Source organism: Schistocerca americana, chromosome 2 (genome assembly GCF_021461395.2).
Source record: "Schistocerca americana isolate TAMUIC-IGC-003095 chromosome 2, iqSchAmer2.1, whole genome shotgun sequence".
NCBI classification, from domain to species: domain Eukaryota; kingdom Metazoa; phylum Arthropoda; class Insecta; order Orthoptera; family Acrididae; genus Schistocerca; species Schistocerca americana.
Genome location: NC_060120.1, coordinates 397,918,568 through 397,935,281, shown reverse-complemented (window position 1 = coordinate 397,935,281; position 16,714 = coordinate 397,918,568). Strand labels below are relative to the sequence as shown.

The following is a 16,714-nucleotide window of genomic DNA, read 5'->3' as shown; positions in this document are numbered from 1 at the left end:
CTTTAGCCCTACACCAAAATTTAACCATGCTGGATTTGTCAAAGACCTACTCTCTTTCTCCTAATCCCTGCAATGGAAGCACTACTTTGCTGCCAATCCCTTGAACCAAACCCAACCTACTTCCAAAACTGAACCCTGCCTCTTCCAGTTCATACCACCATCCAACCGTGATCCTCACCCCCTCTTACCTACAACCCACTAGTCACCTTCCAGGAATCCCTTACCTCCAACTTAGCTTCACCATCCTTCCCCAAGACCCTTCCTTAGAACATCAACCTTCCAGCAGAAGAAAGAATAGCTATATACAACCTCAAAACAAATCCTGACCCAATCATCCTACCTGCAAACAGTTCCACTGTTGCTATGAATCGCAGTGGCCTTCTGGCAAATGACCTCCACCTATTATCTGACTCCTCCCCCTATAAACTCTGCCAGAGTTATCCCATCCCAGAAGTCCAATGCAACCTCCAATCCCTACTTAAAGCCTTAAGCCCTTTCCAGAACATCTCCCCTGAACCAATTTCTCTTCTCGCCCCTATGACACCCCACGCACCCACCTTCCACATGCTCACTGAAATCCACAAACCCAACAATCACAGATGGTTACTACATACCCAGTGAAATAATTTTGCGCCTCACTGACCTATGTCACCAACCAATTGTCTGTAATCTAGCCTCCTATGTCAAAGACACCAACCACTTCCTTCATCAATTCTCCACCATCCCCACCCCTTTACCTCTTCAATCCCTAATCGTCACTGTTGATGCCACCTTCCTATTCACCAATATCCCTGATGCTCATGGTCTTGCCGCTATTGAACACTATCTCTCCCAACGTCCTTCAGACTCCAAGCCCACTATCCCATTCCTTGTGCACCTTATTAACTTTCTCCTAACTCACATCTACTTCTCCTTTGAAGAGAAGGTATACAAACAAATTTGTAGCACAGCCATGGGGACCTGCATGGCACACTCCTATGTCAACTTGTTTGTAGGCCATCTAAAGGAGATCCCCCTAACCGCCCAAAATGCTGAACCCCTGGTCTGGTTCAGGTTCATTGATAATATCTTTCACGATCTGAACTCACAGCCAAGACAACCTATCTTAGTTCCTTCACAACCTCATTACCTTCTCTCCCGCTTCACCTGTTCCTCCTCAACTACGCGTGCCACATTCTAGATGTTGACCTCTTCTCCTCTGATGGCCCCATCCACATCTCTGTCCAAATTAAACCCACCAACCAACAAAAAACAGTAACTGTACTGCAACAGCTGTCACCCCTTTCACACTACAAAATCCCACCCATAAAGTTTGGTCAACTGGGGACAGCGTATCTGCAGTGACCAGAACTCCCTTGCTCAATATGCTGAGGGTTTCACCAAGGCCTTCACAGACAGACAGACACTATCCCCCAGACCTACCTAGTCTGCAAACAAACCTCTATGCCCCTTCCCCTCCCACCAACCCAAGAACCAGATACGAAGGAGTGTCTTTGTCACTCAGTACCACCCCAGACTGGAACAACTGAACCACATCCTTTGCCAAGGCTTTGAATAACTATCATCATGCCCTGAAATGAGGGCTATCCTATCCGAGATCTTTGCCACCCATCCTAAAGTGGTGTTCTGCTGCCTACCCAACCTCCACAACATTCTAGTCTATCACCATGCCACTTCCAATCTCAATCCCTTGCCACAAGGATATCTCTGTAGAAGACCAAGGTGCAACACTGGCCCAAACCAACCACCTAGATTTTCTATTGCAGTCATGTCACAAATTTATGCTTTCGCATCAGGTGCTGGGCCACCTGTGAAAGCAGTCATGTCATTTACCAGCTCTGCTGCAATCACTGCACAGCTTTTTATATTGGTATGACTAACTACCAGCTGTCCACCAGGATGAACGGCTGCCTCTGTACTGCAGCCAAGAGCAAAATAGACCACCCTGTGGTAAAACATGCAGCTGAACCTAATACGCTTGATTTCAATGGCTGCTTCACTACCTGAGCCATCTGGATCCTCCCTGCACCACCAGCTTTACTTAACTGTGCTGATGGCAGTTATCCTTACAACACATTCTCTACTCTCATAATCATCCTGGCCTCAATCTATGGTAAGATATTGTCCCCACATCCTCAACCCGACAGTTTCCACTCGCTCTGTTCTATCATCTCCTTCCCATTCACATCTCCCACACACTCTGTTTGTCGCCCTCTGCCAATGCTTCCACCCACCTCTGCCCATTCATCTCTTCTTTTGCTCCTATTTTTCTCCGCCTCCCTGCCCCTTAACCTCTGATGCTGCGCCTGTTGGCATTATGGTCACTGCACACCCCACAGAGAGAATTTGCCTCTCCCCACACCCATACACTACTATCCCTTCCCCTTCTCCGCCCCCTGCAGATTGCTGTTTGCATCCCATGTGATAGTTACACTCTGGCCCAAGCTGCCAGAGTTGGTGGTCATGTGTGCATTATGTGTGCTTGCTTGTGTGTATGAATGTTTTGTGCTTCTCTTTTGCTAATGAAGGCTGTGGCCAAAAGCTTTATGTAAGTGTCTTTTTGTCTGCAATTTAACATGTCTTCCTTATGGTAAGTAGCAATCCATCATTTTCTAAATTATTGTTATTTCTATCTGGAGTTCCACTGTTCAATTTGGGTGTAACAATTGGTAGAGATATGACATGAACGACCACATAGGCTCAGTTATAGGTATATTTGGTGGCAGTCTTCTGTTCATGGTATTATGTTATGGAAATGAAATCAGTCTGTAAAAGAAACTGCTTACAGAACACTCATGCAAACCATCCTGCAATACAGTTCACAAGTCTGACAAGTACTAAACAGGACTAACAGGGGATACTGATACAGAGATGTATGATGGTCATAGGTTTGTTTGTCCAAGGGAGAGAGGGACACGGAGATGTTGCAGAAAGTAAACTGGTAGACAATTGAAGACAGATGCAAACCATCCTGAAAAAGCATACTTGAGCAGTTTCAAGAATCAGCTTTAAATGATGAATCTACGAGTTTACTACAGCACCCTATGTATCACCGCCATTGGAGTCTTAAGGACAAGATTAGATTAATTACAGTGTGTACTGTACAGGTACAGGGAAAGACAAAGGAGTGGACGTTGGGATGCAAGGGGCATGCCTAAGGAAGGAGAGTATCGCACCAGTTGCTTGGAGAAGCCACCACAGGTTGGTTGGTTGGTTGGTTGGTTTGTGGGATTAAAGGGACCAGACTGCAACGGTCATCGGTCCCTTGTTCCAAAACTTAAAAACTACTACACATAGTAAAAAAAAAACAACAGTGGCAGTGGTTGGCCGATCACAGAATAAAAAGGGAAAATCTAACCGCCGAGAACACATTAAAAACTCAGTTTAAAACCGTAGGCCAAAGGCCAGAATCAACACAAAACAATAAAATAAAACATAAACACTAATATTAAATGATAAAAACCCCCTGCCCGAATAAAACGTAAAACTAAGCCAGCCATAGCAGGGCCATTAGTTAAAAAGGCAGGGAGCGTATCAGGCAGCGCAAATGTCCGCCTGACCACAGCTAAAAGGGGGCAGGTCAACAAAATGTGGGCCACTGTCAAAGCCGCCCCGCAACGACACAGAGGAGGGTCCTCCCGATGCAGTAAGTAACTGTGTGTCAGCCGGGAGTGGCCAATGCGGAGCCAACAAAGGACGACTGAGTCCCTGCGGTTAGCTCACATGGATGACCGCCACACAGTCGTCGTCTCCTTAATGGTGCGGAGTTTATTGGGCATGATCCGATCGCGCCATTCAGCGTCCCAAAGCGCAAAAACTTTTCGTCGCAGGACCGCTCGCAAATCAGTCTCTGGGAGGCCAACATCCAGAGATGGTTGCCTGGTAGCCTCTTTCGCCAGGCGGTCAACATGTTCATTGCCCGGGATACCGACATGACCGGGGGTCCACACAAAGACCACAGAGTGGCCACAACGGGCAAGAGTATGCAGGGACTCCTGGATAGCCATCATCAGACAAGAACGAGGGAAATACTGGTCGAGAGCTCGTAAACCGCTCAGGGAATCGCTACAGATCACGAAGGACTCACCTGAGCAGGAGCGGATATACTCCAGGGCTCGAAAGATGGCGACCAGCCCAGCAGTGTAAACGCTGCAGCCAGCCGGCAAGGAACGTTGTTCGGAATGGTCTCCTAGAGTTAGCGCATAACCGACACGACCAGCAACTATCGAACCGTCAGTGTAAACAATGTCAGAGCCCTGATACGTGGCCAGGATGGAATAAAAGCGGCGGCGGAAGGCCTCTGGAGGGACTGAGTCCTTCGGGCCCTGTGCCAAGTCGAGCCGAAGGCAAGGGCAAGGAACACATCATGGGGGTGTATGTAAAGTGGCCCGAAAAGGAGGTGGAACAGTGAAAACCCTAAGCCCGGAGAGAATCTCTTTGACGCGGACCGCGATCGTACAACCTGACCGGGGCCGACGTTCTGGCAGATGGACGACCGATCGCGGGAACAGGAGACAATAGTTTGGATGCCCGGGCAAGCTAAAAACATGGGCAGCATAAGCGGCCAGTAAATTTTGGCGCCTGAACCGCAATGGAGGGACACCTGCCTCCGCAAGTATGCTGTCCACTGGGCTAGTCCAGAAAGCACTAGTGGCAAGGCGTATTCCGCTGTATAGGATTGGGTCCAGTACCCACAGCGCAGATGGGGATGCTGAGCCATAAGCCAGGCTCCCATAATCCAGACGAGACTGGATTAATGCCTGGTAGAGCCGTAACAGGGTAGATAGGTCGGCGCCCCAGCGGGCGTGGCTCAAGCATCTCAGAGCATTTAGATGCCGCCAACACGCCTGTTTAAGCTGCCAAATATGAGGCAGCCAAGTCAGCCAGGCATCAAAAACTACACCCAAAAACTTGTGGGTCTCCACCACAGCAAGGAGTTCGTCGGCAAGATAAAGCCGCGGCTCAGGATGGACTGTTCGGCGCTGGCAGAAATGCATAACGTAGGTCTTGGCAGCCGTAAACTGAAAACCTTGTGCTACAGCCCAAGACTGCGCCTTGGGGATAGCGCCCTGTAGCTGACATTCAACAGCTGCAATGCCAGTAGAGCGGTAGTAAAGGCAGAAGTCGTCAGCATACAGGGAAGCGGAGACAGAATTTCCCACTGCCGCAGCGAGCCCGTTTATTGCGATTAAAAACAGGCAGACACTGAGGACAGATCCCTGTGGTACCCCGTTCTCCTGGACTCAGAAGGAACTATGGGAGGCCGCGACTTGCACGCGGAAGGTACGATACGACAGAAAATTTCGGATAAAGATCGGCAGAGGGCCCCGAAGACCCCATCCATGAAACGTAGAAAGTATGTGATGACGCCATGTCGTATCGTACAGTGACCAGGTGCTGACGGCGGGCAAAGGCAGTACGGATGGCCAACTCCAGACTCACCAGATTATCGGTGGCGGAGCGGCCTTTACGGAACCCACCCTGAGACAGAGCCAGAAGGCCCCGAGACTCCAGTACCCAATTCAAGCGCCGGCTCACCATCCGTTCGAGAAGCTTGCAAAGAACGTTGGTGAGGCTAATGGGGCGGTAGCTGTCCACCTCCAAAGGACTCTTGCCCGGTTTCAAAACAGGGATGACAATGCTTTCCCGCTATTGCGACGGAAACTCACCCTCGACCCAGAGACAGTTGTAAAGGTCGAGGAGGCGTCGCTTGCAGTCCACTGAAAGGTGTTTCAGCATCTGACAGTGGATGCGATCTGGCCCAGGAGCGATATCAGGGCAAGCGGGAAGGGCACTGTGAAATTCCCACTTACTGAATGGAGCATTGTAAGATTCAGAATGGTGGGTGCGAAAAGAAAGGCTCCGACGTTCCATCCGCTCTTTAATGGAGCGGAAGGCCAGGGGGTAATTGGAAGAAGCGGAACTCAGAGCAAAATGCTCTGCCAAGCGGTTGGCAATTTTGTCGGAGTCTGTACAAACTGCTCCATTCAGTGAGAGCGCAGGGACGCTGACAGGGGTCCGATAGCCATAGAGGCGTCAGATCTTGGCCAAGACCTTCTATGGAGAGACATGGAGGCCAATGGTGGACACATACTGCTCCCAGCACTCCTGCTTGCTTTGGCGGATAAGGCGGCGGGCCCGCGCACGCAGACGTTTGAAGGTAATGAGGTGTTCAATGCAGGGATGTTGCTTGTGACGCTGGAGCGCCCGCCGGCGATCTGTAATCGCTTCAGCGACCTCAGGCGACCACCAAGGCACAGTCCGCCGCCGAGGGGACCCAGGGGAACTGGGAATGGAAGATTCGGCGGCAGTAACGGTGCCCGTGGTGCCCGACTGAACCACCGCATCAATGCCATCATTAGAGAGAGGCTCAATAGCGGCGATGGAGGAAAACAAGTCCCAGTCAGCCTTATTCATTGCCCACCTGCAAGGGCGCCCAGAAGACTGACGCTGTGGCAGTGACAGAAGGATCGGAAAGTGGTCACAACCACACAGGTCGTCATGCACTCTCCATTGGACAGATGGTAAGAGGCTAGGGCTGCAGATCGAAAGGTCAATGGCGGAGTACGTGCCATGTGCCACACTGAAGCGTGTGAAGGAACCATCATTTAACAGCGAAAGATTGAGCTGTGCCAATAAATGCTCAATGGTGGCGCCTCGACCTGTCGCCACTGACCCACCCCACAGAGGGTTATGGGTGTTGAAGTCGCCCAGTAATAAGAAAGGTGGCGGCAATTGGGCTATCAGCGCAGCCAGGACATGCTGCGCGACATCACCATCCGGTGGAAGGTAAAGACTGCAGACGGTAACAGCCCGTGGCGTCCACACCCGAACAGCGACAGCCTCTAAAGCTGTTTGTAGGGGGATAGACTCGCTGTGAAGAGAGAGGGGGACATATATGCAGACGCCACCAGACACCCTTTCATAAGCTGCCTGGTTCTTATAATAACCCCGATAGCCACGGAGGGCAGGGGTTGCATTGCTGGAAACCAAGTTTCCTGAAGAGCAATGCAGAAGAAAGGGTGAAGGCTGATAAGCTGTCGGAGCTCAGCTAGATGGTGGAAGAAACTGCTGCAGTTCCACTGGAGGATGGAATTGTCCATGGCTGAGAAAGGCGTGACGGGACTGGGAAGGCAGATTACGCCTCTGGGTCACCTGCTGCCTCCGATGGAGCACCCGTGCAAGTGCTACCCATTGCGTCTGAGGGACCGGCGAGATCGAGGTCCTCACCGGATGCAAGAATCTCCACCGCATCCTCAGACGCAGAGCTTGAAGGTAGCGGTGGAGTAGGTGCCACCGAAGGTGTCTTGGTCTTATGGGTCTTCAATGTCGTTTTCTCTCGCTGTTCCTTTGGTTGTCGTTGTTGAGAGGGCTTATTGGAGTCAGTCTCCAGGACCGAAGATGATCGGGAAGCTCGACGACCAGCGACCTGTGGCTTCTTCAGCCACTGGTTGGTGTCTGCTGTGCCGCTGGTAGGAACCTGGGAAGGGAGTGACCCACGGGATCCCTTCTGAGCGAGAGAAGCCGAAGAAGACTTACGCTTCTCCGGCTTAGAAGTGGGGACTGGTGTCCCCGGTGGTTTAGTGGGTGCTGCTCCCGAGGTAGATGGTGTGGGAGCAACAGCGAGAGAAGGGGTCCCCATCGTCAAGGGGGCAGGTGAGGCCCTCTGACTCTGAGAGCTGACTGTTCGTGGTGCAGCTAAAGGAGCTGGAGCAGGAGTGACAGTTGAGGCATAAGATGCCATCATGCGCACGGGATGTAGCCGTTCAAATTTCCGCTTAGCCTCAGTGTAAGTCAGTCGGTCCAGGGTCTTATATTCCATGATTTTGCGTTCTTTCTGTAAGATCCTGCAGTCTGGCAAGCAAGGTGAATGAGGCTCTCCACAGTTGATACAGATGGGAGGCGGAGCACATGGAGTATCGCAATGAGATGGGCGTCCGCAATCTCGACATGTGAGGCTGGAAGTGCAGCAGGAAGACTTACGGCCGAACTTCCAGCACTTAAAGCACCGCATTGGGGGAGGGATATAGGGCTTGACGTCACAACGGTAGACCATCACCTTGACCTTCTCCGGTAATGTATCGCCCTCGAAGGCCAAGATGAAGGCACTGGTAGCAACCTGATTGTCCCTCGGACCCCGATGAACGCGCCGGACAAAATGAACACCTCTACGCTCTAAGTTGGCGCGCAGCTCGTCATCAGACTGCAAAAGTAGGTCCCTACGGAAAATAACACCCTGGACCATATTTAAACTCTTATGTGGTGTGATGGTAACGTTAACATCCCCCAACTTGTCACAAGCAAGTAACCTGTGTGCCTGGGCGGATGATGCCGTTTTTATCAAAACTGACCCAGAGCACATTTTGGACAAGCCCTCCACCTCCCCAAACTTGTCCTCTAAATGCTCTACAAAGAACTGAGGTTTCACAGAGACAAAGGATTCCCCACCACCTCTGGTACAGACGAGATACCGGGGCGAATACGTGTCACTGTCATTCATTGTCTTTCGTTCCTCCCATGGTGTGGCCAGTGTTGGGAATGATTTGGGGTCATAAACGTTACCTTTAAAATGAGCCCTCGAACGCTTAGAGGCTGCTGGTGGCTGGCCACCAGCAAGAGATGATGTGCCACGCTTCATCGCGTGTCATCCACCCTGATGCCACCTACTCCGACCAAGGGGCCTCCCCATGGGCGCCACCCAGCCACAGCAAGGGCCACCTGGCAGGATGGCCATTGCCGGGAGTCCTGATGCCCCAGGGAGATGGGCATCTACTCCTTGGCATACATGGGGAGTAAACGGCGCAGGCATCAGTAGAGCGATCCCTGTGTTGTCAGGGGGCTACAACCAACAGGGTACATGGCGGCCCCACCACAACGGATTGGCTACCGTGCTCGATCTTAGGTGCAAAAATGTACGAGGTCGCCGTCGCAGCGAAAAACAACACTGCACAGTGCAGCGTGGAAATCGCACCCATGGACGTATCCTCGTCCAAGAGATGGAAAACGAGCTGGACGCCATTGCAACGACGAGAAAGCTGGCTAAAGGTCTCAATGCATGACAGATACAGTGCACCATGTAAGGTGCCCTTCCCCAATTGGCTCGCTCTTCGGAACAATTTTGAAAGATGGAGGTCAAACCCGAGAGGGGACCATCACATAAGGCCGAAACATTTGAGACTCCTTTTAGTCGCCTCTTACGACAGGCAGGAATACCGCGGGCCTATTCTAACCCCCGAACCCGCAGGGGGGAGCCACCACAGCTGAATTACTGCAGATTGAAATCTGGAGTGCTAGAAACTTGAAGGAAGGATGCGTGTTGTCAGACTACAGGATGAGGACAGAGAAAGTGACTGCCTCTGTGACCACAATCCCCAGAACCTCACACGGACATCTTCCCATACTCCCCATTGGCCGCTGTATGCAATGCTTGTAAACCATTCTTTACCAGCAATGTCTAACTGTTATGAACTACTCTTTGTCTGCAACATACACTGGTTCCAGTGCACAAGTCATGAGAGCAGTTCCATTGGTTGGTCGGTTGGTTTGGGGAGGGGACCAATCAGTGAGGTCACCAGTCCCATCAGATTAGGGGAGGATTGGGAAGGAAGTCAGCCGTGCCCTTTCAAAGGCACCATCACGACATTTGCCTGAAGCAATTTAGGGAAATCACAGAAAACCTAAATCAGGATGGCCAGACGTGTGTTTGAACCATCGTCCTCCCAGATCAGAGTCCAGTGTGCTAACAACTGTGCCACCTTGCTCGGTGGTGGTTCCGTGAACAGATGACAACTCTGAGTGTGACAAAACGAAAATTTAATAACTCAAAACCAAAGCTTCAGAATTTCTCCGAACACGTGACTGCCCGCATGGCACCAACATTTAAACACTCATTATTCCTGTGCTCCATACGTAAATGTCTGGAGCTCATGGTCTTGCAGTAGCATTCTTGCTTCCAGCGCACGGGGTACCGGGTTCGATTCCCAGTGGGGTCAGGGATTTTCCCTGCCTCGAGATGACTGGGTGTTGTTGTGTTGTCTTCATCATCATCATTCATCCCCATTACGGTCAGAGGAAGGCAATGGCAAATCACCTCCGCTACAACCTTGCCTAGCTGGAGGTGTGGGCCTACCGCATCGTTCCCTATGCTCCTCGGAGTATGGGACCTCACCATCATCCATAAGTAAATGGAATGAGATGAAGTCCTAATAACTGGTACAATGCTGAATTCTCTTGTGACATATATGCAGACTAGTAAAATAAAGAGATTGGATGGGTCAGTTGAACTTAAACAGTACTGGATGTTAGCTTCGAGGATTGTGTTGTTTGGGGGAGAACAAATTGTGGAACAACTGTGGCAGTGCCCTCTTTGTCCTTTTACCTGTTCAGTGTAGGACCTTACTTCTGCAATTGATAGTAGGCTACCCTAGATGTGGTTCATTTTATACAAATGTCATACAATTTGCACATTTGGCTAATGATAAGTCTAAATGTTGTCTTTTATTTTTTTAAATATGTATGTAGCTGTATGTACTATAAAGGTGGGATTCTGACACAAGCAAATTGGTACAATCTGAAGTAGGCCCACCTATTGCCATGCACGTCACATTCGTATGTAAAGTACGTATGTTAGCAGACATCAATGTAGAAGTACCAGTGCACATCTCAGGCATCAAGCCCCATGGGGTCAGCAGGGTGGTCTGTCATGCTGGCATGACTGACCTCTGTCTTAGTTACGGCGGGTAATTTGATTTGAGCACTAGGCAGTACTGAGAAAGGTTCATCCAAAATGGTTAATTGTAGCCACTGCTACTGCACACTAAACTGTCACCTTTGAACCTAACCTGAATCTCAGGCTAGTTACAGTTTGGTACGTAACCACAACCAAAATTTCAAAAAATTATATACATCCAAAACAAATGTAAGTGTTCTGTCTGTGTAATTATGACATTACATTACACATCTTTTTGTCTTGGGTCTAAGCTGACACTGAGCGAGGTTGCGCTGTGGCTCGACCACTGGACTCGCATTCGGGAGGACGACAGTTGAATCCCGTGTCCAGCCATCCTGATTTAGATTTTCCGTGATTTCCCTAAATCGCTCCAGACAAATACAGGGACGGTTCCTTTGAAAGGGCATGGCCAACTTCCTTCCCAAATCCGATGAGACCGCTGACCTCACTGTCTGGTCTCTTCCCCCAAACAAACCAACCCTCGAAGCTAACATCCAGTACTGTTAAGTTCAACTGACCCATCCAATCTCTTTATTTTACTACAGCTTGCATATATGTCACAAGAGAATTCAGCATCTGTGTTGATACTTAAAAATTCATATATGACTCAAATTTTCCGTCTTAGTTGCACCAACAGAACAGGCACAGACACTGACATATATTAAGCTAATGGCTTAGTGAGTTTTATACCATCAACATAATTCTGGGGCATACCTGCAGATCTGTGTACATAGCATTCCAAGTAAGAGGTACAACACGGACTACACTTTGCCTTTCAATAGCAGAAGAAAGTTGTGGTTCATCACGCTTTGGTTCAACATTTTCCTTTTGTAGAGTGCCAAATGAAAAGGCACGTACTCTCTAAAAAATACATTGGATATTAAACAATTATATCCATAAAATGAATTAGCACGTAACAACAAGAAGCTAGTGTACGAACTTACACGTCGAAATGATTTGTTGATATTCGACAAGAGACAGGAATTAAAAGTATAAAACAAATATATGACAGTTCCAAATAAAACAAACGTGAAAATCAGCGATCTGTTATTCATGTGAGTCACAAGGTCCACACATGTTGGTGGTATGACTTCTGTCAATAGACATCATCACCATGTCAGTAATCACTTCAAACCTTCGTTCCAACTTCTTAGGGTGACTTGACAGGCCTGAACTATAAATAACAACAGGACACACCTTCAGATTCACTAAAGAAGTCATCTTACTACTCTCAACAAAACAATCGCAAAGAATAATCAAATCAGAGTTTATTAAGAGCGTCACAGGATAACAATCTTCTGTCACAGCCAGTCATTTTGAAGCCGGCACCAGATGTGATGTAAACAAAATCCGCAGCATTGTTGTGACCAAAGATCATACTACAATTACAATTAACATTAACTTTGTTTAAGGCAAAATGTGATTTTAATTTACTTCATGATGTTTAAACTCATTGCTATCGCAATTATTTCCCTTTCTGTTTAATCGGTTACAGTTATTTAATAATAAATAATAAATGTAACACGAACTGTGCAATGAACCAACCACAATTTCCTGTCATATTAAGTGCATATTAATAACGGTACCATTGTGTTTCTTTAGGGTAAATGTAATAACGCATTTCATTTCCTTATACAATATTAAACAAAATTTGTGTGTAGTAAACACTTAGCAGAAACCACAGCTATGTTAGATTGTGACAGAAACTACGTTATCATCAAGGTCTCTGAATTTGTACACACTAGTCGCAAGCAAATTAATACGGATGGCGCTTTGTAAATAAACAATTCTTACATCGTGTGAGAGTACGTATAAATTGTACGTTGAATATAACAGAAAAACGGTGTTATGAGCGCGTATCGCCCGAACTTGTCGTTTCGCTTTTGCATATTCGTCGATAATAGTTTATCTATTATCAATTGATTTGACATCTGTCAAGTGAATTGTTGAGGATAAGGCAATGCGGTTGACGGTATTGCGCTGTGTAGATGGATTAAATATCAGAAAGGAATTTGATAATTCCTCATGTGTATCAACTGTTGCGTATAAGGTACGATAATACATGAGTAACAATGCGTGCGTAGGTGTGATTACTTGAATATTGCCTATTACGTCAAATGTGACTCTATTTATCAAACAAGTCAACGTAAAATATTGCCAATCAAATGGAAAGGAAGCATTGTTGGTGTTTGATATACCGTACACGATTCGTGAAGTTTAGTACACGGTCGTTTCATATGATCACATTGTGATTAACACGTGTGCTAAACATAGAGGAAAGGTACGAAATGGAGGGGGAAAAAAGATCGTGTCGCATAGAAAAGCGAATACCATATTTCCACAAGATGTAAAGAATATCCAAAGCTATTGCTGCAGTGCATAGAAAGTAGGCCTATGATCTTTCAAAAGGCTGAGCCGTGTGTCTGCAGCACAGTTTCCCCCCTGCAGCAGCCTTCATTATCACCGTGAGAACACCCTATGTAATTTACCATAATTTTTTTTAATAGGATGTTCTCAATCGTCACAATGCATTCTTTGTTACGACATTGTTCGAAAATGTTTTGTGAAAAAATATTATTTGTAATTAAGTGTCCATTGAGTTCTGCCTTGGCCGTAACTTTCAGCAGTTTTTTCTTCTCCCTTCACAATCACTACTTCCCTTTTGTGTCCCTTAACTGTTATAACTGCCATTTGGTTTCTGTACAAGTTTTAAATAGCCTTTTGTTCCCTGTATTTTGCCCCTGCTGTCTCCAGAATTTCAAAGAGTGTATTCCAGTCAGGATTGTCAAAAGCTTTCTCTAACTCTAAAAAATTTTACAAACATAGGTTTGCCTTAACCTATCTTCCAGGAGAAATTGTATGGGACATTGTTGCTTTGTATGCTACATTTGTCCATAATCCAAATTGATATTCACTGAGGTCAGCTTCTATCAGTTTTTCCATTGTTGTGTAAAGAATTCTTTTTAGTATTCTGCTGCCATGTCTTTTTAAACTGATAGTTCGGTTATGGTCACCCTTTCAGCACCTGCTTCCTTTTGAATGGGCATTATTACATTCTTTTTGAAGTCTAAGTGTGTTTTGCCTGTCTCATACATACCAAATGGTTGGCTCTCCCATGGCTATCAGTAGTTCTGATGCAATATCATCTACTCACAGGGCCTTGGTTCATCTTAGAGCTTTCAGTGCTCTGTCAAATTCTTCTCGCACGTCATATCTTCCATCTCATTTTCATCTACGTCCTCTTCTGCTTTTATAATATTGTCATCAAGTGCATCTCCCTTGTATTGACCCTCATTAGACTCCTTCCATCTTTCAGCTTTTACTTCTTTGCTTAGGACTAGTTTTTCATCCAAACTCTTGATATTTATACAGCCACTCCTCTCCTCTCCAAAGCCCTCTTTTAATTTACTTATCTGCAGTATCTGAATTTCCCCTGGTGTTATATGCTTCTGTATCCTTACATTTTTCCTTTAGCCATTCCTGCCTGGCCACTTTGCCAGTTCCTGTCAATGTCATTTTTAGATATTTGTATTCCATTTCACCTGTTTAATTTACTGCATTTTTATGTTTTCTCTTTCATTAATTAAATTCAGTGTCTCCTGTGCATTCCTAGAATTTCTACTAGGTATTGTTTTTTTACCTATCTGATCCTTGGGTGCCTTCACTACTTCTTTTCTCAAATCTAACCATTTGTCTTCTCCTGCATTCCGTTCTCCTGTTCTAGTAAACTGTTGCCTAATGCTCCCCCTTAAATCTGGCAACTTGTGGTTCTTTCAACATATCCAAGTTCCATCTCCTTAATTCTCTACCTTTTTGCAATTTCTACTGTTTTAATTTGCAGTTCATAAGCAATAAAATGTACCCAGAATCCACAACTGCCCCTAGAAATTTCTTACAGTTTTAAATCTGGTTCCGAAATCTCCGTCTTACCATTATATACTCAATCTGAAATCTTCTGGTGTCTCCTATTCTCTTACACATGTACAACCTTCTTTCATGATTCTTAAACCAAGTGTTAGTGGCGATTAAATTATGCACTGTGCAAAATTGTACCCGGCAATTTCCTCTTTCATTTCTTTTCCCCAGTCCATATTTGCCCACTGTGTTTCCTTCTCCTCCTTTCCTTACTATTGAATTTCAGTTCCCCATCACTGTTAAATTTTCGTCTCCTTTTACGCTAATATGTTTTATCTCACCATACATTTCTTCGATCTCTTCATCACCTGCGGAGCTAGCTGGTGTATAAACTTGTATTACGATGGATGATATGAGCTTCATGTCTATGTTGGCTACAATAATGCCTTCACTATCCAGTTCATAGCAGCTTACCTGCATTCCTATTTTCTTATTCATTAGTAGACCTACTTCGGCAATACCCATATTTGATTTTTTATTTCTGATCCTGCATTCACCTGACCCAAAGTCCTGTTCCTCCTGCCACTGAACTTCATTAATTCCCATTATATGCAACTTAAACACTCTCTGATCTATTGAATGCCATTTTCTTTCTCCTGATAATGACATCCACGTGAGTAAACCCCACCCAGAGACCTGAATGAGGGCCTGTTTACCCTCCGGAATATTTTACCCAAGACAGTGCCATCACCATCATTTAACCATACAGTAGATCTCTGTGCCCTTGCAAAAAATTACTGCTGTGGTTTCCTGTTGCTTTAGGGCATTCACTATACCTGCACAGCAAGGCTGTTTTGGTTGATGTTACAAGGCCAAATCAGTCAATTATCTAGACTGCTGCACCTCTTCAGGAGCTACACGTTAGTCTGACCTCTCAACAGATACCCCTGAGTTGTGATTGAACCTATAGTGAGCCTATCTGTAATGTTGAGGCATGCAAACCTCCCCTCCAACTGCAGGGTCCATGGTTTATGAGAAGAGAGTTTAACAATACTAAAAACAATTATACCATCTTTTAATGTAATAGCAACTTGTTTTTATCAGCCCTTTGTATGTTGCTTTAACATAATTTTCAAGAAATTGTAGTTCAGAGATTTACATAAATTTAAAACCATTCATCTGAAAACTTGAGAAGTTCATGCGCCATGCAACTGATTGAGGACTATAAGAGCAACAAAATCTCAGCACTTTGACTTCATAATTTATGTGATATGAATATAAGTATCTTTTCACCATTAGCAGTATTTTACCTAGTACTACTATTGTGAACACAGATCTGTACGCTATGCCTACGTGAGTGCAGAAATGGGAAGGAAGATGACCCTGTCCATCATTTACACCTGTCTTTAGGAAAGTGAGTTTATCTGTTACTTTTTTTTAGTTGCAAGGTCTTTCTCTTTGTATCTTGCCTTAATTAAACATGGTGTGGCTTATCAGTTCTACCTGTGTGCACATGCACTGTGTCAGATTTGTTATTGGCAGTGGGTACAATCAGCCTGTAAATTGGCACCTTTGTTAGGTGGCTGGTGCTTTGAAAGAGGGGGGTGGAGGGTGTTAGAAAATCATGTTCACTGGCAACCATAACCACTGTTCCATCCCCTTTTGCATTCCGACCTACCCACTTTGAGGCCACATTTTGCATCAGTACAAGCCTCAACCAAGTACTTACAACAGTAGACTGAGATTAAATTTTCTCTCTTGCTGTGGTGTAGGGTAAATTTAAGGCTATATTATACTGGTATTAGTAGTAGTAGTAATAATAATAATAATAATAATAATAAAGAATTGTATGAAAATTATTTTGTGATTTATATGTAGCATTTGATAAATCTTAACGATCAGATACAAGTAAGTTGGCTCACTTCCAGTGCACTGTATGCCAATAGGCAGCAACTTACTGTTAGTGAATGAAATTACAAAACTGTCACAGTTGCACAAAAAATTTGTTTTTATTTAAATGGTGGTCAGTTTTCGACTTTTGTCCATTGTCAAGCCATCCGTGTAAGCTGTACTATAACACCTTAATGTTTTTACACTGACCACATTATGTTATGAGTTGTTAAGTGCAAG

General features: G+C 46.0%; 2 protein-coding genes across 11 annotated transcripts in view; one reads left to right on the top strand and one right to left on the bottom strand.

Annotated features, from left to right (window-relative positions):
* The window catches only part of LOC124595311 (heparan sulfate glucosamine 3-O-sulfotransferase 6), a 149,096-nt gene extending 137,030 nt beyond the window's left edge, over window positions 1–12,066 (bottom strand). For both annotated transcript variants that reach the window (XM_047134010.1, XM_047134009.1), the window contains exons 1-2: window positions 11,674–12,066; window positions 11,444–11,590 (exon numbers count right to left, since the gene is read on the bottom strand). In XM_047134010.1, coding sequence (XP_046989966.1) covers window positions 11,444–11,590; window positions 11,674–11,784 — 258 coding nt within the window. In that variant the 5' untranslated portion in view covers window positions 11,785–12,066. The remainder of the gene's footprint in view (window positions 1–11,443; window positions 11,591–11,673) is intronic.
* A 318-nt stretch (window positions 12,067–12,384) lies between these two features.
* Window positions 12,385–16,714, top strand: part of LOC124595310 (diacylglycerol kinase epsilon) — a 203,312-nt gene continuing 198,982 nt past the window's right edge. For 4 of the 9 annotated variants that reach the window (XM_047134007.1, XM_047133999.1, XM_047134005.1 and 1 more), the window contains exon 1: window positions 12,385–12,534. The gene's annotated coding sequence lies outside the window, so the exon portion shown is untranslated. Of the gene's footprint in view, window positions 12,548–12,587; window positions 12,780–15,918; window positions 15,999–16,714 lie in introns of those variants that run through there. The other 5 variants (XM_047134002.1, XM_047134006.1, XM_047134003.1 and 2 more) reach the window with 4 other exon arrangements.